The sequence below is a fragment of the Ctenopharyngodon idella genome, chromosome 13 (genome assembly GCF_019924925.1).
Source record: "Ctenopharyngodon idella isolate HZGC_01 chromosome 13, HZGC01, whole genome shotgun sequence".
Classification (NCBI taxonomy): Eukaryota; Metazoa; Chordata; class Actinopteri; order Cypriniformes; family Xenocyprididae; genus Ctenopharyngodon; species Ctenopharyngodon idella.
This window is the reverse complement of record NC_067232.1, coordinates 13,228,112-13,248,553: the sequence shown is the minus strand read 5'-3', so window position 1 is coordinate 13,248,553 and position 20,442 is coordinate 13,228,112. Positions and strand designations below refer to the sequence as shown.

At 37.2% G+C, this 20,442-nt stretch overlaps 1 protein-coding gene across 4 annotated transcripts; it reads right to left on the bottom strand.

Moving 5' to 3' along the window:
- Positions 1 to 781: 781 nt before the first annotated feature.
- On the bottom strand, positions 782 to 19,857 carry ppm1aa (protein phosphatase, Mg2+/Mn2+ dependent, 1Aa). 4 transcript variants are annotated; one of them, XM_051915867.1, is made up of 7 exons: positions 19,517 to 19,857; positions 16,978 to 17,849; positions 15,308 to 15,425; positions 15,098 to 15,209; positions 13,422 to 13,479; positions 4,166 to 4,220; positions 782 to 2,873 (listed from the first exon to the last, which is right to left on the bottom strand). In XM_051915867.1, exons 2-6 carry the CDS (start codon positions 17,830 to 17,832, stop codon positions 4,176 to 4,178), a joined length of 1,188 nt encoding a protein of 395 aa, XP_051771827.1. In that variant the 5' UTR covers positions 17,833 to 17,849; positions 19,517 to 19,857; the 3' UTR covers positions 782 to 2,873; positions 4,166 to 4,175. The 4 variants fall into 4 exon arrangements, with proteins under 4 accessions (XP_051771827.1, XP_051771830.1, XP_051771829.1 ...); XM_051915869.1 differs by lacking the exons at positions 782 to 2,873; positions 4,166 to 4,220 and adding exons at positions 7,410 to 10,809; positions 12,475 to 12,514 and having other exon boundaries at positions 19,517 to 19,856; XM_051915870.1 differs by lacking the exon at positions 4,166 to 4,220.
- Between the last annotated feature and the right edge of the window lie 585 nt (positions 19,858 to 20,442).

Genomic DNA, 20,442 nt, shown 5'->3' with positions numbered 1-20,442 from the left:
AGCACTAAGTCCAAGCCTATTCATTTCCAATCCCAATGTAATACCAAATTTAGCATTTTAACAGTTAATTTTTTTTTTTAACCTTTTACCATACAGTATGTCTTGAAGTATCGCAATAATATTGTATCGTGATATGTATCGAATCGTGACATGAGGGTTTCGTTACATCCCTATAGAACAGTGTGAACTGGAACACTCTTGAGTTTAGAAAGGAAAAAAAAAGAAAAAACTGAATCAACATGACGGCCATCCACTGCTCTAGCTGAGTTATAAAATCACACAGCTGGATCCGTCTGAGGCCAATCTGGTTTGTTGTAAAGTAACTGAATCCCTCTGAGGTAATCAGTAACATCAGCACCAATGAAAAGCTCTCTGAGAGTTTCTCTGTGGACTGGTCCCTTCAGAAGCACCACGTCTCTTCTCTGATGGTTAGGAACTGCGGTGCCGTGTGCTCTCATTACAACAACAGAAAGCAGCATCACATCAACCGCCTGCTATCAAACTCTTCAGTACTCTGCCTGTCAACCTGGTTTCATGGTCAATGCATCATTGTTCCCTGAATTATGGACTTTTATTGCATGTTAGATGTGATTAGAGGGCTGTTCCACACTTCATAGAGGGGAAGTCATTCTAAAGAGGATTTTCTTTTGTTTTCATGGCACACGCCATATGCCTTTAACTGAATAATGCCTTTTGAATTTGGAAAGCTTGAAGATTTACTATATTCACTTTACATGAAGACCAAGTCATGGGAATGATATATACACTACCATTCAAAAGCTTGGGATCAGTAAGAATTTTATTTGGAAAGAAATCAACTTTTAGTCAGCAAGGATGCAATAAATTGATCAAAAGTGACAGTAAAGACATTTAAAATGTTACAAAATATTTCTACTTCAAGTACTACTTCTTTTGAACTTTCTATTCATCAAAAAATATTATGCAGCACAACTGCTTTCAACATTGATAATAATAGATGTTTTTTGACCACCAAATCATCATATTAGAATGATTTCTGAAGGATCATGTGACACTGAAGACTGGAGTAATGATGCTGAAAATTCAGCTTTACCACCACAGGAATAAATTACATTTTAAAATAGAAAACAGTTATTTTAAATTATAGCAATAATTCAAATATATCTGTTTTTGCTGTATTTTTGATCAAATAAATACAGCCTTGCTGAGCACAATAAACTTCTTTCAAAAACATTTAAAAATCTTACTGACCCCAAACTTCTGAGCGGTATTATATATCTTACTGAAAGACGCTGTCAAGTTTAGGACACGTTTATAAATATACATATATTATATGAGACTCACTCAAAAATAAGCAAAATCATAAAAACAACCAACACTAAGATGCCAAACTAAATGTACATGCTAACCAACAGGATGCTCATTCCAGACATCTTCTAATGTTATCATCTCTAAAAAGCATAAATCTTAAGAGGCATACACAAACAAACTGAAATGGAGGTGGACAGAAGTAAGGAAAAAAGGGGAAAGAAGAAGGCTTGCACGGTATCTAGCTGAAACCTCTGAAGAAAAGGATGAGTGGATCCTGGAGGAGAAGAATAGAGAAAATTGACTACAGTATAGAAAGGAGAGATGCAAGAGACATTTTTGAAAAGAGGACAATGGTATACATGCTAAGGGTTCAAATAAAAACACAGCAAAGCCAACACATACACAGAAAAAAAGCACACTGGCTGGAAGAGAAATGTACATCTCTCTTGTGCATCTTATAGAAGGAAAGAAATATTACAAATTCCTAAACATGCCCAGGAGCTTTTAATAAGGTCTAAATGAAAACACACAGAAGTGCCCTCCAGTAACGGAGAATAATAGAGAAAGATATAGACACACAACCGCATGCATTTGAAAAAGAGTGAACTGTTAAGAGAAGTATGAGAGAACATGAGAGAAGAGATACAAAGGAGGACAGAGATGTAATAGCACGGTCAATATTATCTGTCTGCTATTAGCAGGCTGAGCTGTTTTGTAAGACTGTGATGAATCCGTGCAGCCAGAGCAGAGGAATACAAGTCTCCCTTTCAAACGTATACGTTCGCATATAACATTGAAACAATAAGAGGGCAGATTTCATCAGGTCAGCAGGACTGAAAGTGTTTGTAAGCCCTCTAAGAGAGAGAAAAAAAAATACAGTTGTGCCGAACAGCGAGGCTGTGAACCCCTCTGTGGCGAGTAGTCATCATTTCATCACTTATTTTCTGCAATATACTGCTATCTATAACTATGTAGTATAATAATCCTGTAGACCCCCATTGAAAATTTCTATAATTAGAATTTCAGTCTAAAATCAGCATAGTTTGCTTCATTTTACTACACAACTTTCATATAGATTTTTGCCCCGATTGGCTGTCTAGAGGAGTCAACACTAGTTGCCAAAAGTAAAAAAAAATGATGGGCTGAATGATTTCACAGAAAAACATGTAGTGTAAAATTATTACAGACTCCAATTTTTTGGCTCAAGACTATGATTCCATCCAGTCATAGGATATCAAATATGTTTGATATTTTGAGACGATTCTAGAACACATCATTTATTGTTTTCATTTGTCCTCAACAAAGCGCATGTTTCTATGTGAATTTGTTGTGTTTGAAAGGACTCGACTACCTGGTAGTGTGTGATCCAGAGTCATTTAGTGTATGAAACATATATAGTATGAAAACACACATGCCCAGTTTTTTCTCTCTGTAACCATTTACAAAGTCGGCAAGGGGATGATGCAGAGTGTTGTAAAATCTGTTCCGATGTTTAAAAGTCATGTGGTTTATTCCAGCCCCATCTGATCACGGAACGTTGAGAGCTTGGTTCAAAATATTCCAAATCTGTATGATTTCTTTTACTGCAAAACATAAAAGAAGATATTTTGTAGAGTGTTGGCAACCAAACAGTTTTGATTATCATTGACTTCCATTGTATGACACACATACACACACAAAAAACACAAACACTGAGACATTTCTCAAAAAAAGTAAGTCATACAAGTTTGGGATGACATGAGGGTGAGTAAATGGGTGAACTATCCCTTTAAATACACTTTTGTCTGTCAGATCCTGGGTGAATATGTGCAATTACAATTCAAAATCTACCTGACAGGCATTCATTGTTAGCAAAATTAAAGTTTATCAGAGCTGGATTTATAAATTCTTACATCAAAAACCCCTTTAGACTTTGAGAGGGTCAGAAATTATAATCCATTTACTGTCTCTTTCATTTAGATGCAATTTTAACAGTCTATTCTAAACTGACTGACTTTGGTATTGATGTGGGCTTTACTTTTTACTCTCTTCATTCTATCCAACACACACTGCCCCCACCTGGCTGCTAAAAGACAACAAAACAGTTAAAGGAGTAAAACTTTTCAGATCTGTAAATGAACAGTAGATTGACATAAAAGATCACCCAAATACATAAGGGACACCATACGTGATGAGAATGACTATAGTTGAAGGTTGACTGAGAAGGTAAATCCCTGTTTACCTAAAACACACATACACATAGTCTGCCCTCTCATTATGAAAAACAAAGGATATGATTTCTAGCAGACATGATAATCTTTCCACTGTTACTCCCTTTTTTAATTTACCAGTTCTTTAATGAACTCCAAAAATGTTGCACAAAAGACGCACATTTGCTTTCCCATTTCAAGACTGATGTAAAAATGAAACATCAATACTCGCATAACAAATTCATCAACATATAAAAGGTAAATGAAAAATCTGTTATATAGAGACCAGTCATTCAGCTCTAAAATTAAAGTGTTTAATAACTTCTCAAGGACACTCTGGTCAGGCTAAAACAAATCACCCACAAAAACCTTGTTGGTTCCTAAGCTTAGAGGGTAAAATATCACTATGTGCCTGAAACGCTGCCAGCATTATATGACTCATATTTAGGATCTCTGTTGCTTTGTAATAGTATATTTTACATAAATTTAAGGCCCCTTACCTCAGAAGAGACCACCCCCACCTCAAATCTCAAAAAACAAAAAGAATGGCACATAACTGGCTATTTCTACCACTTTTACATTTAATTACATTTCACTTTTACATTTAATTTAAAATGTACTTTTTACATTTAAAAGATCAGGGGTCTCAAAAATCCAAAAGCACTAGTAATAGATGTCAGAATTACCTTCAGCCTCTTACTGCAGATCTTGGGTCATATTGGTGGCCAGTGCAAAGATTTGCTAGACAGAAGAAAATTCATTTTAAGAGGTGAGTATTTACATTCATTTACATTAGGTTTTGCGAGGGACAGAAACTATAATCCATTTGTAGTCTATTCCAGCCTGGTCTCATTGTTAATACGTAGGTATTAATACGTAACTTTCAAAGACACAAAACGTACAATTTTGTACGTTTAGAAAGGTGCTAAAATGTATATAGACGTAATTATGGCACTAAAACGTAAAAAATGCTTACGTTTTTACAGCGAAAAAACGTAAAATATTTACGAATCTTATCATGTCTTAAAGATATATGTATAATTTCCCTTTTATCGTTTTGTAGATAAATGTAAGATCCCTAAACTCCATCCCGAACCTAAACCTACCCATTTTATGCAGAATGTTAAAAGAATAAAACATAATGGGCAGAAATGTGTAGGAAAATGACAATTTTAGTAAAAATATAACATTAAAACGATATTTTGAGCCACTAATCCTACACCTACCCCTAAACCTACCCCTAACCATTTCTTTAAACTACCTACTGTTATAAATAAAAGAATGACAGACAAACAAGCGTAATCACATTTTTTTTTTTTTTTTGCGAAAATGTCAAAAGTGGTACCAAAAGTAGTTCAAATGATGATGAGTTCCAGTCACAGTCCTCTCTGGCGGTAATAGTTTTTTATAGGGTACAGAGCAGAATTTAACTTATTAATCCATGAAAATACGATGAATCCGGCTTCTCTCCGTGAAGGCGCGACACTCATTTCAAACGTCAATCCACAGAAACACGGCATGTCGTAATCTGTGACAAAGGTGAGAACCAATGAGCGTTTGATATCAGTGCCGTAAACCATGTCGTAACGCTTCTCGAGGGTGGCGCTACTTTCAAATTTGAATCATAACGAGCGCGAGCTTTGACTGTGACGGTCGCTGTTGCTGAGAATCAAAATGAAGATCGATGGATAAAGGGCTGAATTTGGATCTGTTCCTTACAAACATATGGATTCTAAAGATTGGGAGTACAGCGAACAAATAAAATTGATGTGATTTGTGAATTTATGTTGTGTTTTGGTGTATCTTATGGTTGTATTGTCAGTCACTGCATAGGAGAAAACGCCTTCTGTGTCGCACAGCAAACAAACTAAATATTACAGAATGGTTAAACAATTACAGAAAATGTATTCATAAGGTTTTAAATTGTAGTCTTGTTTAACATTATGCAATCCTCCGAAACGAGCAGCACAAGTCACGAACAGAAATGTTATTTCATATTATGTAGATGAGTAAACTGCTTTTAATAAATTCGACTAAAAACAACATTAAATCATTAAAGCCACGATTTTAATATTAATACATGGGAATTCATATACATTCACACTTTATGTTACATGATTTACGTTTTTATTGCTGTTAATACGTAAGTATTTTTACGTTTTAGTCCTCTAAATACGTCAATGTTGTACGTTTTTGTGTATGAAAACGTAAGTAAATGTACGTGTGGTAGAACCACAATTTACGTAAAAATACACACGTATTCTCATGAGATCACGTTGTCTATTCAGTTTGCTGCCAAGTTAAAGCTGCAGTTTGCCTCTTTGTCGCCTTCTCTGTTTGAAACCTGCAATTGCAGTTATTTGTGGAATTATCTGTATGTGGGTTGTGCACCGGCACGACTCCTGAGCACGGATGAATCTAATGTTTGCTGTCAGTCACCACATCGGTGGATACTGTACAGGTACTTCGGAATCACAAACTGTAGTCTTGGAAGTATGACCAAAATAAGAATTTTCACCAGAAAATGTAATCTGAACAAGTAACAAATGTGCCACTTTTGTTCTGACCAACTGAGAAAAATAAAAAAGCATCACAATAAATTGCGCTACCAATGGTGATTAAATCTAATGATCACTTAGCTCATATCACATCAAACCGTGCAAACGATTACGGTTATTGTTCTCAAATTGTTAATGTTGACAACATCAGCATTGCGCGACTATGTGTATTTAGTGTGTATTAGCGTTACCTGTAGATTTCAATTTCTGTACAGTCTAATCTTTAATGTTTGATATTTGTCATACCATACAATTGGCCATCAAAATGATAAGTTTAATTATTCCAGCTGCTGTGAGAAAAGGCTATAAATGATACATGCAATATAGCCTACTAGCTGGGACTTGTTCTTTATGTAAACAGATGCAAAGACGAATGGCTGCATGCTCGAATTTCCCACGGAAACCTACCAGTACCACTCGAATTAACATTATTACAAGCTTACCGTTGTGAATCGGGCTAAGGTAATGAGATAGTTTTTAACACTTGCTGGTTATGTACTTGCTCAAATATTGATTTTGGATCATTTTTAACCTAAAAAAAGTTATGGACTGCAGCTTTAATTAAAAGACTTCCTGAATAGCACTTTTACCTACTAAAGCTGTGCTATCCACAAATACAGGGCAAGTATGATTGGTTTAGCTAAAAGAGTAAATACATAAAAGCTAAAACTTATTCAGTAAGAATTTATGGAAATATGCAACTGACCTACACTACTGTTCAAAAGTTTGTAAAAATTTTATTATAATTAAAAAAAAAAAAACTCTTCTATTTCAACATGTGCAGATGTAATTTATTCCTATGATGATAAAGCTGAATTTTCAGCATCATTACTCCAGTCTTCAGTGTCGCATAATCCTTCAGAAATCATTCTAATATGCTGACATTTTAATATGCTCAAAGAAATATTTAATATTATCAATGTTGAAAATGGTTGTGCTGCATATTTTTGTGAAACCGTGATACATTTCTTTTTTTTTTTTCTTTTCAGGATCCTTTGCATAGAAAGTTCAAAAGTACAGTATTTGAAATAGAAAACTTGTCTTTACTGTCACTTTGATCAGTCGTATTGATCAATTTTGATAATGCATCCTTGCGGAATAAGAGTATTAATTTCCTTAAAAAACCTGATATTGTAAAAATCCTAATCACATGATATTGATATTAAAACAGGCAAAAAACAAAACCAAACCATTGGTATAGGATCCATTTAGGACATATCCTTCTTTGATGGTGATTTCATAATATTTCTAATCCATGTATAATCTCATAATCAATATATCATGAAACCAACATATATAATAGACCTTCTTATAGGAAACTGGGGGAAAAAAAAGCACGATAAATAAAAATAAAAAAACTACACAAACTACATTTTCAAATAAAATAGGTTTATTTCCAGTCTGAAAAGATTAAAACAACAAAAATGGACAGTGGAACAGTTAGAGGATGACCAGTGGGTCACAGTGGGTTACAGGGAGGAGAGATTATCCTTGATTACTCACTTCATTTTGTGTACATATTTATAAATGAATACAAATATACATATCAATTATTTAACAAAAATAGCTTAGCTTATGAGGACAGCAGATGACTGAAATCAGCAAAAATAATCCTGTTGGGGTAGGAGGTGGAATTTCACAAGAGTAAAATACCATACGTGTGTCTATAAGAATGTGTGAGGCCGAACCACTGGATTACACACCGTGCTAGAAATTTAGTTCCCTTTAGCACAAAATTGTGGTGTGTTTGTGTAGAGAGCTCTGTAATATCAGAGTAAAGCCCAAAGGTTTGAGGGTGGGGTTTTGCAGGAGGCATTAAGGCTGCATTAATCACTTGGTTTATACATTAGAAGGCAGGTCCGGATAAATCATCTAAAATGAGCTACCAAGCAAACACTACAGAGCTAGCGACCACAGAAATAGGATTTCAGAGCATAAACCTAAAATACGGGGCATAAATCTGTTTGTGGTATATTTATCAAAAGAAAGCGAGTCTATGCGCAATTAACAAATGCAACTGTTCATGAGTCACTTAAATTCCTTGCGAAATGCCCTCGTCAACTTGAGTGACAAGACATAACGTAGTAAAAACACATTCATAAACATCTCTATCACCTATAACTGGGCTTGTATGTTTCACTGTAAGACATTAACCTTTCCACACTTAATGGACCTGTGCTTATGACTATCTTGAAGCTAAAAATTCAGTATTTGACCATCTAAAACCATCTGGACGTCTTACAAACGATGAGGGGGAACCTATATAATAGCAATTTATGGATTTCAAAACTGCATAAATACATCAAAATGCATTGCAAAAACATCTCAGAGTCACGTCATTTGTCAATTTTCACATGAGAGTTTAAAGTCCTTATAAAGCCAAAACAAGGGTTAAGCAAACCAACAGCATCCTATTAAAAGTCGTCGTTCCTCATGTCTACATTCCTAAAGTGATTCCACGCAGCTTTTCGGATGCAAAAAAGCTTAAAAAGACACATGAAAACATCCTGGCCTCTAAGACCATCCTAAAATGTCCTGTTAATTTTAGATTCATTTCGTAAATCCTCCTATTACACAATATTCCAGCTTCCTCTGGGGAAAACACACAGCTCACCAATCCACACACAAACACAACGATCTTTAAGCCCATGTTACGACACAAGTCGAAAGCATAGAGGATACAAGGAGATTTCTTTCCGTTTACATTAGCTATACACTGTTAGATTGTCATTTTGTTACAATATTAGTTTTAAAAGTTTATTAAATCACCCTGTGAGGTTCACGAAAAAGACTCAAAGAAGTGATCGTTTTACCTACCCTTTTTTAAGTATGCAAATATACGGGATTAGACAAAAAGCTAGCTTATATTTATCAGACGCAAGGGAATTCCTGTTCATATAATCTATTCCATACATAAAAGATTTAGTTTGGGGAGGTAAGGAGGTAAGGACGCAGGGGTTTTGATTTTATCATGTCACGTTTCAGACAATCATAGGACAAATGAACAAGCGGCAATCTCTCTGAAAACAAAACAATTAAATTAATTCAGAATTATGTTACATACAGCATTGGGGGGGAAACTAAGAGCATTCAAATGAATGAACGAATGATTCAATCACACACTTTAGCAGCAAACAGTAATCTGTTGCGCTCCCTATTGGTCAGAGGAACACATGTAGGCTCCGCCCAAAACCAGGCCAGCTCACTGCATCACACTGGATTTGTTCTTTGAGGAAAAAAAAAAAAAATTCAACACATCCAAAAACAAAAGCAAAAAAGAAACAGATAACATATAAATCAATACAAGATGAAGCGAATGGTATAAGAAGAAAAATCTGAGAGTTGAGTGTTAAACTTGAATTCACTCATCACTCTCTCAGCAGTGCAGATGGGTGAGCGAGCGCTATAACTAAAGCCTTATATGTTTGTGTCAAAAGCCTAAATATCCCCATTAAAACCCACATCATTTTAAGCACAATAAACATGCAATCTCACACATCCATTCATACAATATGCATTGAAAACCAAACACATACGCTCACTTAAGACGGCCTGTCTCAGTTCTGAGTGCTTATTAACAATTGCCTTATTTCCAGCAAGTCCAGGAGAACCTCTAAGATGCTCCCAGGCCAACTTAAACTAAAAATCAAGAGCTGCGGTAGTGCAGAACACTGTAGAGAAGAGTTCTAGTGTTGATGATAAAAAAAGAGAATCAGTTTTAGCCCGTCAGGTAACAGACACACACACACACACCTTGCACCATGGAAGTACATACACACAAACACAAATCACTGATTTCTCATCTGAGGCACTCATTCTCACACACACAAACATGCACACAATTTCAGCTTAGTTTAAGTAAGTTAAAGCAGTTTCCTCAGAAAAATAAGGGGTAAAAATAAAAGACCCACCCCACCAGAAAAAAGAAAAAACAGTAGTACTGAGAGAACATAATGATTACTGTCATCTGTGCTGTGAGATTTACAAAAAAGCTTACTGTACTGTGCTGTGAGCCCATGTCATTTACCCGTTTCACTTAAAAAGTAACAATACAAAAAGTTATATTTTGTTGTTTTTTAAAAAAAAGAAAGAAAAAGAAAGACAGACAGACATCAATTGAAAGAAAAGAAAATGGGGAGGCAGATGAGAGGCAGATGTGTTGGGCTTCAGCGGTTGGAGAGGAAACAAAAGCAGGCAGGGCATAAAGGTGTGCCTTTTTTTTTTTTTTTATAAACTTAAAACTCAAGCTGCATTTGATACAGGCTTTTTCTTTGTACAAGACAATTGCACTTCACAGAAATAAAAGCTGAAATATACAAACACACAAGGAAATGTGAATCAAATTAATTACACCAAAAAAAAAAAAAATTATTTAAATGGGAAAAAAAAAAAAAAAAAGTGTTGGATTTTGTAAGAGGGTGATGTTAAGGATAAAAGGTTTTGGGAAGAGAGTGATTCAGGACAAAAGAGTATGCAGAAAATTTCCAGAAGGTACCATTGCCTTGCACTGAGAGGGAACATTATGTGAACAAGGGGAGGGAGCCCTCATTCCCTTCCTCTTCCTCCTCCGCTTCCTCCGAACAGTCCAGAGTGGCTGAGCTGGGCTGTGGTAGGGTTCTTGTGCAGGTCCTGTAGTAGTTGAGGGTTCTTGTGCAGGTTTCTGGTGCCGGGTCCTGTAGGAAAGGTTGTTGTGCAGGGTTCTGGAGGGTTGTAAACTCTGTGCAGTGTTTAAAGTGGCGGGGCTACCACATGTCATCCGTGGATGCAGAGTCCTTGAATGGAGAGAGGAGGAGAGCAGCTGTGAGATGCCACCAAGCTCCAACCGCCAACCACTCAGGAAAATGTGTGTGTGTGTGTGTTTGTGTGTGTCATAGTATGAAACCAGATGAAGATAAATCAGGAATGATTCTAGGAAATGTTGATGGAAATGACGAAAAGATCCAAACCGTGGGTTTAAATGGCCAAACTGATATGCTGATTGCAACTGACAGAAATTACAGCACTTGATGTTTGTGTGCCAATAGGCTTTTTTGGGATTTTGTGCAAAAAAATCATCAATCACTTGGTCAGAATGTTGACCTCCAGAAATAAAAATCGCAGTCAGTGTGAACCGGACTTGAGACACACTCAAGCATCTAAAATGCAGGATTAATTAATTAAGCTAGCATCTTTGTGCTGTCAATGTATGCAATTTTTACTAAAATCTAGGGCTGAGCAGTAAATTACAGTCATGATTTGCGATGATATTGCTGCCGCTATACACTACTATTCAAAAGTTTAGAGTCTGTAAGATTTTTTATTTATTTGATGAAAAAAAAAAAAAGTAAAAATCACTATTATGAAATATTACAATTTAAAATAACTGCTATTTTAATATATTTTTAAAATGTAATTTATTCCTAAGATGAATTTTCAGCATCATTACTCCAGTCTTCAGTGTCACATGATCCTTCAGAAATCATTCTAATATGCTGATTTGGTGCTCAAGAAATATTTCTTAATATTATCAATGCTGGAAACAGTTGTGCTGTTTTGTTTTGTTTTTTAACTGCGATACATTTTTTCAGGATTCTTTGATGAACAAAGTTCAAAAGAACAGCACTCATTTAAATTTATTTTAAACAACAAATGTCTTTACAATAAAAGTATTAATAAAAATCTTTCTGACTCCAAACTTCCGAATGGTAGTGTAAATGTACGGCTGTGACTATTACTCAAAAGGATGATTCCTCGGATTGGGGAAAAATACAGAGGATAAATATACATACTACACTGAATACATTAATTATATGCATATTTGGATCCAGACAGATCCAAAAAAAGAAACACTTTAATTTTGGCTCTGGTGTGATTTCACCAAATTCAGAATTGCTCAAGTCTTGTATTAGGATTAGATTACCATGTTTAGTCCAAGACTTAATCTGTATTTGTAAAACAAGCAATAGAGTCAGCCTATCCGGACCTATTTTACACCAGTTTACAGGAACCCTGTTCATTATTTTGTAGAACTGAAACAAAGAAAAGAAAATGTCTCTCTCACTAAAAACCTACAGGGTGTACCCAACCCAAGAAATCTATGAGGCTGCACCTAAAAGCAAAGCACCACCCAAAAAGAAAGAAAGAAAAATATCACCAATGGCTCAAACAGTTTTAGCCCATCAATACACACACCAACCCACCACAGTTCACACTTCGCAGGCTGAACTGCCCCTTATAAACATAAATATGACATGAACAAAATATAAAATGAATATGAAGAAGAATATGACAAAACTGAAATGAATCGTTCCATTGTTATTTTGGGAAGGCCTGAACTGGTTTTTAAAACACATTTGGCACTAACTGGAAGAGCAGCCTGAGATGTGGCAGGTCAAGGCTGGTAGTCATGAAAAGCATCAGAATCAAGTGATGAGTGAAGTAAAGAGCACCTGAGGTACCTGATTTTCAGTCAGTTCTTCAACACTATCAGTCAAGTCTCTATGAAAAAAAAAAAAAAATTGGATACGTGTGGATTTTTTTTTCATTTGCCACTAGTGATGCGAAATGTATCAGTAACAAGTTCATATAAAAATAAATTAATAAAAATGAAAAACACCTGTCATTCTACAGTATTGGTAGTACCATTCACTTGTAAATTTGCCATAAAATGCCACGTTTATAAAGAGCAATCACGAGTCATGATAAAATGCAGCTAAGTCCACAAACATTCAAATGCACTTTTTGGTCAAAATGCTTGTCTAGTCGAGTTTATTGGTTTTTTGCTTGTATTTGTTTGTTTGTCCTTTACTTTTTGAGTACTTTACTTTAAAACTATGAGAGTCTATGCTTGAAGACTACATGTCATTATTTTAATTTAATACAGTAACATTTATATCAATATTTAACTTTTTAAATAAAGTAGTGTGTTAGATGTTTACTAGTATTGACTATTGAAATCTGGTACCATGATAACCCTATATGGCACTATTACATCTTTTGTAAGTTCTTTTTTTATATCAAGAACTGTACTGAATCAAGAAAGTTATAAATCACCGGAATTAATCCATGTCAAATGTATTCAAAAAACATTTTATGTTAAGGGTTTAAGAATTTCTTTTAAGTCTAAAATCAATTTGACCAACCATTTTAAGGGGCTCCACCCTGCACTCAACCAAACCATTCCCAAGCACAGCTCAGCCTAGCCTATCCAGCACCATCAGTATAGAGCAGATAATATGGAACAGAATGGAACCATGCACCAATGAAAGAACAAAAACTGGAACACTTGAGGTGGTGACAAACAACATAATCGTGGCAATGTGACTGAATTCTGGAGCACAACAAAAATCATGCAAGCAAAAATCTCAGCATTTATACACACACGGGGTCAGGCTGGTGTACTCACTGTATCCTCGTTCCTGTATGGGTTAAGTTTGTTGTATACTGCTTCAATTACACTCCGCCTATGAAAAACACAGAAAAATGTATGAGCTTCTGAGGGAAGAAAGAGAGGGAAAGAAGCATCACCTCTGTTGCAAAACCTCCTGATCTGGCCATTCATTTACATGACAATGGCATTTTGGGGGCCTGAAAATGCAAACTTTTGAAAATAATGTTTTAAAAACTTGTACTTTTAAAACCCAAACTACAAAAATGTGAAATTGTGAAAACGGTAACGTCATGTGCATGTGTATTATGTGTTCTATAGACCTTATGTAGCTCCGCCCCTTTTCAGCGCTGCGCTCGTTGTCTTTTGACTTCCGGTTTGTATTTCCACAGCAATCTTATGTATTTATGAATGAACTGATCGTTTTAAAATCTTCCCGGTCTACTGACATTTGTTAAGACATCTGCTTTAAACATACAATGCTCATAATAACTTTTGTTAACTCTACAACAAGTAAATTTACTCCACCAGCTAGTTATTCTTTGACAGCAATAATATAGAAATATACAGAGCTACCACAAAAACGGAAGTTCAAAGACAATATTATAAAGATGGCGGCACACTTGTTTCTCTGGCGAATAAGGGCTATAGGCACGTAGTGTTTCTTTATAAAGTGACATCGCCAACTACTGGCCTGGCAGCAGAATACAGCGTTTTTAGTCATTTTGGCAATGGTGTCATCTGTACGTGAAAAATGCAAAGGAAAAACATTTCCATTTTTAGTACATTGCAGTGTAAATATACCCTAAAAGCGTGAATCAATGGCTATTTTGATTTTGGGGTGAACTATGACAGACATAGGCTACATACTTCAAAAGTTTCGAACATTAAGGCCCCGATATACTCACTGCGAAGTTCTTTTTCATTCATCGTTTAGGGGTAAAACAAAGTTCGAAATATGTGGGCAGCGATATACTGTTATCGAACATCTGACGCCACCCACACTGCTGATGCAACTTTTAGATGAATATGTAAATATGTGCTGCGCGCTTTCCCCTCAGTAGCAAAATAAACAACAAAAATGAGAAAACAGCAAGCATTTTTTTATAGAAAGCATAAGAAAAGCATCTGATCATAACAACATGGGTATACTAGCATGAGCTCTGCAAATTAGCACACCAGTAAAGTCACGTCACATTTATTTATGTGGCATTTTATTCAATTGATTGCTTAACAGCAAGCAGCTTTACAGTATCAAACATGAAAAACAGTGTCAGTGCCTCATTTCATCAAAAGCACAACTTCATTTTCTACTATAAAAGCGACTATCCAGTGTGTTCATGATTTCATCCGCAGAGATCTTACCTCGAAGGACTCAACAGATGAAATGAGTCAGAAAAGAGTTCCGCGTGAAACGTTATCGTTACGAACCAATGGTAGTACGAAGGTGTTTTGCAGCTGGAGCTAACTTTAACTGAGAGTTTGCTTTGGCAAGCCGTTTTGAACTCCCAAAACGAACACAAAACGAACTTCGTTTTGGCCTGATTTTGTTCGAAATGATACCACATCAGTTCTGTTCTACAATTTCGTTTGAAGTATATTAGGGCCTTTAGTGTATTATTGGAAAAAAGTACTGGATGGGGAGATCATTAGGTTTTGGAACTAGAGGTAAAGAGAGAGGGAGAGGTACTAACTTGCTGGCCAGCTCTCCTCCAGGTGGTAGGTTGGGGATGCTCTCAGATGCTAATGTGCGCATCACATGTACCAGGTCAGGCACACCTTCGTCCCCCTGCCTCTTCAGGATCTCTGTTATATCAACAATTCAGAGCAATCAAGTATGGTCCAGTTGAATGATTAATTTTGTTTTAAAAAAAAACAAGAAGTTTGTAAAGGTCAGCTCATACCTTCTACTCGGCCCTCTAGGTATTTATCAAGCTCCGCTTCCCTTTTGACAGCTTCAGGGGAAACCTTCGGTGCACTGACGAAACACACCAACACAACACTCATGTTGTCACGACTTCCCTGTCCAATCAAAGAAGAAGGGTGGGGTTAATCAAAATTAAAACCAAATAAAACTAAAACAACAATGAGAAAATATGGGAGCTAAGATTGTGTTATGTACACTCCCTCAATGCAAAAGGTGCAGCAAGTGATTTCTGGTAAACGCTGTTGATATTTGAAATAACCAAAACAAACACGCCCCTACCCAAAAGGATCACACCCCTATTTTGATGCCTCCGCCCCCACATTCACATACATTCTATGCAACACAGGCAACGACTATGGCGGAATCTGCTGTGCCTGCCGCCCGAGGGTATGATGTCATCAATAAATAAAAGCAATTTGTGTTACTATGATAATTCAGGTTGAATGTCTAATCGATATTTAGCTCCTCTACTCGAAACAAAAACAAACCATTTTCATGAACAGCTCATTATAACACGATAGTCCAAGTAACTAATATATTACAAATGTGATAATATTAAGGGGTTATAGTGATCACTAAAAGGGGAACCAAAAAAAAAAAACATATATTAGGAGTGTTATCTCACTTTTCGGACACACTTTGGGAGCCGGTGTAGGAGGTTTAGTTGCTTCCAGGCTTATAATAATGAAAAACAAGCAAAGATGACACACGAGTATATTCAAGCAAAAGACAGCATATACGTTACTCGTGTATCAAGAAGAAATAAAGCAACCTTGGCGTCCATTTTCAGGCCTTCTCGTGCCTTAAGTCTACAAGTCGGCTTAAGTCTAAGCTTCTCCGATATAAAAGCGGGTCCTACCTCTTGCTCGATTGCAACCCTTCTTTTTAAAGTTATATTCCCCTGGCATTGTCCTCTTTTGTATGTTCTCAGCCATCTCTTTCTATAGTCGTTCTGCTAATGTCTGTCTTGTGTAATGAGCTCTCCCTGCACAATCATGTCTGGACACACCCCTTGCTGCTGATTGGCTACAAGTGCGTTTTGGTGCTCAGTCCGATCCACAACAGCATTTTTCAAAAATCACTTACTGCACCTTTGACTTGTGTTTAATATAGAGCTGAGAGTCACATATTAATTGTATACTAGTGAAGAAAATAAAGCAACTAAATAAAATGTGTATGTAAAATTTAAAAAAAAAAAAAAAAAAAAAAAAAAAAAAAAAATCTAAAAATCTGCCATTACTTATTACAACATTTGTTTGCATCACATTAAACATCCTGAATTTTGTTTACAGTAAAATATAGTAAAATCAGTAATTTATTTAAATTTTAAACTATTCACTCTTTTAATACATTGTAAAAAATTTTTTTTTTTTGTGGAAACCGTTATACCGTATTTTGCTTTCAGGATTCTTTGAAGAATAGAAAGTTCAAAATTTAATGCACCCTTGCTGATTAAAAGTATTAATTTCTTTCAAAGAAGAAGAAAAAAAAAATTGAACATTAGTTGAAACTGATTGCATAAAATACCGCGTGAACTCTCAACAAGTTTGATTTCTGAATCATCTCCAGGTTGTGATATTTTCTTTGTATTTTTAATAGACAAAAAGAATTTATCTGACTCACTGGTAAAGGTCTGTTTACACTCACCTTGTACAAACAGGTATCTACAATTTCATTGCAGACCCTCTCCAGATCGTCAGTCACCTCAAGTCGTGAACGAACAAAATCGCACAGCTCCTCATTGGCCATCACATCCCAGATCCCATCGCAAGCAAGAACAATAAACTCATCCTCCGCCTCCGACCGCTCGATAGCATACACCTCAGGCTCCGGCGACACCAGCTGCTCCGTGGGACCCTTACCATGAACACACTTATAGTCAAAGTCCCCCAGAGCCCTGGACACCGCCAGGGACCCATTGACACGTTGAATCATCACAGATCCTCCAGCGTTCTGGATCCTCTCCTTCTCCAGGGGGTTGCTGGGTTTGTGGTCCTGTGTGAAGAAGTGCACAGCCCCTCCGCGACTCAGCAACCCCCGCGAATCTCCGCAGTTGATAAAATAGATGTGGCGGGGTGAGATCATCACACCGACGGCCGTCGAGCCACTGCGGTCGGAGCCACCGTGCTTCTTCTCCGAGATCTGCCGCATGTGATCATCGATCTGCAGGAAACCCGTACGGATTCCGGATTTCACGCTGTCCACGCTGGGCTCCATGGCTGGACCCCCTCCTCCGCCTCCACCCTGGAAGTCAGGGTTGCTGGTGATGTGCTCCAGGAGGTGCTCGCAGCAGTAACGTGCGACCTGCGATCCCGCATGCCCGTCATAAACAGCAAAGAACGACCAGGGGTCCAGGCCATTGGGCAGACCGATGACAGCGGTATGCGCATCCTCCATCTCTACACGCCAGCCTTGCATGCTGCTCAAGCCGTAGCGCAGGCCGTTGCCATCCCCATGTGCGTTATGTTTCTCCATCTTTGGCTTATCGAGAAATGCACCCATCTCTGCTGCTTAGGAATCTAGAACAGAAAAGTTCAAGAATGATGAGTAATATAAAAAACAGTGTGTCATTTCTATGCCACTAACGGCACCAAACTGGATCGCCATTTATATCCCAACTGGGTCACAGGATTATTTGAAAAATAAATTTTGTATAGGTATGTCATGGTGCCAAATTTCTAGTCAAGCAGATCATGAAATTTTATTGACTAGAAATTTGCCACTGTGACATCCCTATGCAAAATTTATTTTTCAAATAATCGTGCAGCCCTATGTGTGGACCAGCTAGGGACACAAATGGCGATTCAGATATCTAGTTCTGCCTATATATTAGACAGAACTAGATATTTGGAAGAATGTTTGTAACCAAGCAGATCTTGCCCCCCATTGACTACCATACTATGAAAGTAAATGGGGGGGCGAGATCTGGTTGGTCACAATCATTCTTCCAAATATCTTCCTTTGTGTACAGCAGAACAAAGAAACTTATACAGGTTTGGAACAACTTGAGGGTGAACAAATGACAGAATTTAAATTTTTTGGGTGAACTATCCCTTTAAGAGGACTAAATGATTGTCCAGCATGTCACCAGAGAGAAGTCTGTCTTTTCACCGGAAGATCCAGTTATGACATTTCTGTCAAAAAATTAGTAATAACAATTTGGAAAACAGTTGAATGTTCATGTCTAATTTAAACAATTGGTTACATGAATTTGTAAAACCTTTAATGGGAAGTTTAACCCTAACGAATCAAGTTTTAACACACACACCCAGCACAAGGCCTCTATTTATAATTCATGATGACTGAAACTACTAAAGTCTTGTCATGCCAGTGGCCACTTTAGAAATAAACTATGACATGCCACCAGGCACAAGTAACAAGTATAAACACATACACACACCGTCACAAAGGCAGGCACACATTCAGCGGGTTTCCAGCCATGTATGGCCGTCAGCTAACACACTGCTATGCACACTAACGTTACACACTCACATACTAAAAATAGACAAGTACAAATGCATTCTGACCATTGTTCACCACTCACATAAATCACAGCTCACTCTGAACACAACACCAGTGCAATTTATAAAACACCAGTCTTGTACACGGTTTGACAGGTATATTTTTTTACAGTTACACTCTGTGAATCTGATCTAACTGCAGAGTGGGTTTACTGCTAGATTGCATTCACGTTTTACTGTGAGATATGGGCAATCAATGTACTTTGCACTGGTGAACACCACTGAACTTAAAGTCTGCGCGTGCAGACCTGCCGCATGTTCACGCGCCCCTATTCCGCATTACGTCATGGTGTCGCGAGCATGTTAGCACGCTTGCTTCATGCTAACACAGACGTTTGTGTTCATTCAGTTTTCTTGTAATGCTTCGACGACGGAAACTAGGTTAGTGGGTGTAATCGGGAAAAATAATGAATTAAGGATCTGGCAAATTCTCACTGCTAATGCTTGGGGTATGACAAGCTAACAGGCTAAATGCTAACAGGAGGGCCATGTAAAGCCTCGGGTTGGGTTGTCAGACCTGCTGCCCTCAGTGCACCATGCGACGGCTACATACAGCAGCTCAGCCCGCTGAGTTCACACAACACCCGCCTACTCCCTTTAGCATATATGCTAACAGGCTAACTCTGTCATTCACATAGGTATATTACAAGAGCACAGTCACTTACCCCCTAAAAATAAGTCCTGGAGAGTTTTGTAGTGGAGGAGGTAAAAAACAGATAAAAGAAAAGGACGAAAAGAAAGAGAGAGATATAAACTGAGCGCGTCGGTGGTGAGAGAGAGACAGGCTGGCGGATTGTTTTGCTCTGCATTCAGTCTGTGAACGAGAGGATCACCCTTATCTGTTTAAACCAGGGATGCATCATTCCCATTTATTCTGCGTCCTGAATATCAATGGAAAGTGGAAAGTGTCGGTTTGACCGCTGTTTTGGTCCGCTGTGTTCGGGACCGAATCTCTGCACACCAGCAGCAGCGCAGGACCCGGATGTGGATTCAGCAGGGCTGCGCACTTAAAAGAATGACATCATCATCATCATCATCCCTCCATCAACATCATCCCTCCATCTGTACATCATTCTGTCATCACCATCGCATCCTTCCCTCATCCGTCATTCATTCATCATTCCCTCTGTACATAATTCTTTTACCACTATCACTCCGTCAATCAGTCCTGCTGCATCCTTCATCTGTCAAGCCCTGGTCATTTTTTTTACCCTAACAGAGACGAAAAAAAGCTCCCAGAGCCACATAATAACAGAAACCCCTTTATACACAAATTAATGGATGTTAATATGTTAGGTGGAAAATAAAATAAGAACAGATAAACATGTCAAACTATAGAGTTCAAGTTGTTTTCAAAAGGGTTCTTAAGCCCGAATGCACACAACTTAATGCAATTATTTATATAACACTAGATGAATCAAATAATGTCTAAACATTTTTTATTAATACAATCGTACATCTATCTATCTATCTATTTATCTATCTATCTATCTATCTTCCATTTCAACATTATCATTTGCTTGACAGACAGACAGGCAAATGTTAAAATAAACGTGGAGCTGTTTGAATCAGGTTCCATGAAGAACATTAA

Excerpts from the sequence above, each read along its gene's own strand:
- ppm1aa (XM_051915867.1), bottom strand. The coding sequence starts at position 17,832 with ATGGGTGCATTTCTCGATAAGCCAAAGATGGAGAAACATAACGCACAT. Across the intron at positions 15,210-15,307 it reads CCTAGAGGGCCGAGTAGAAG|AGATCCTGAAGAGGCAGGGG; the intron begins GTATGAGCTGAC and ends TTGATATAACAG. Across the intron at positions 13,480-15,097 it reads GGAGGAGAGCTGGCCAGCAA|GCGGAGTGTAATTGAAGCAG; the intron begins GTTAGTACCTCT and ends TGTTTTTCATAG.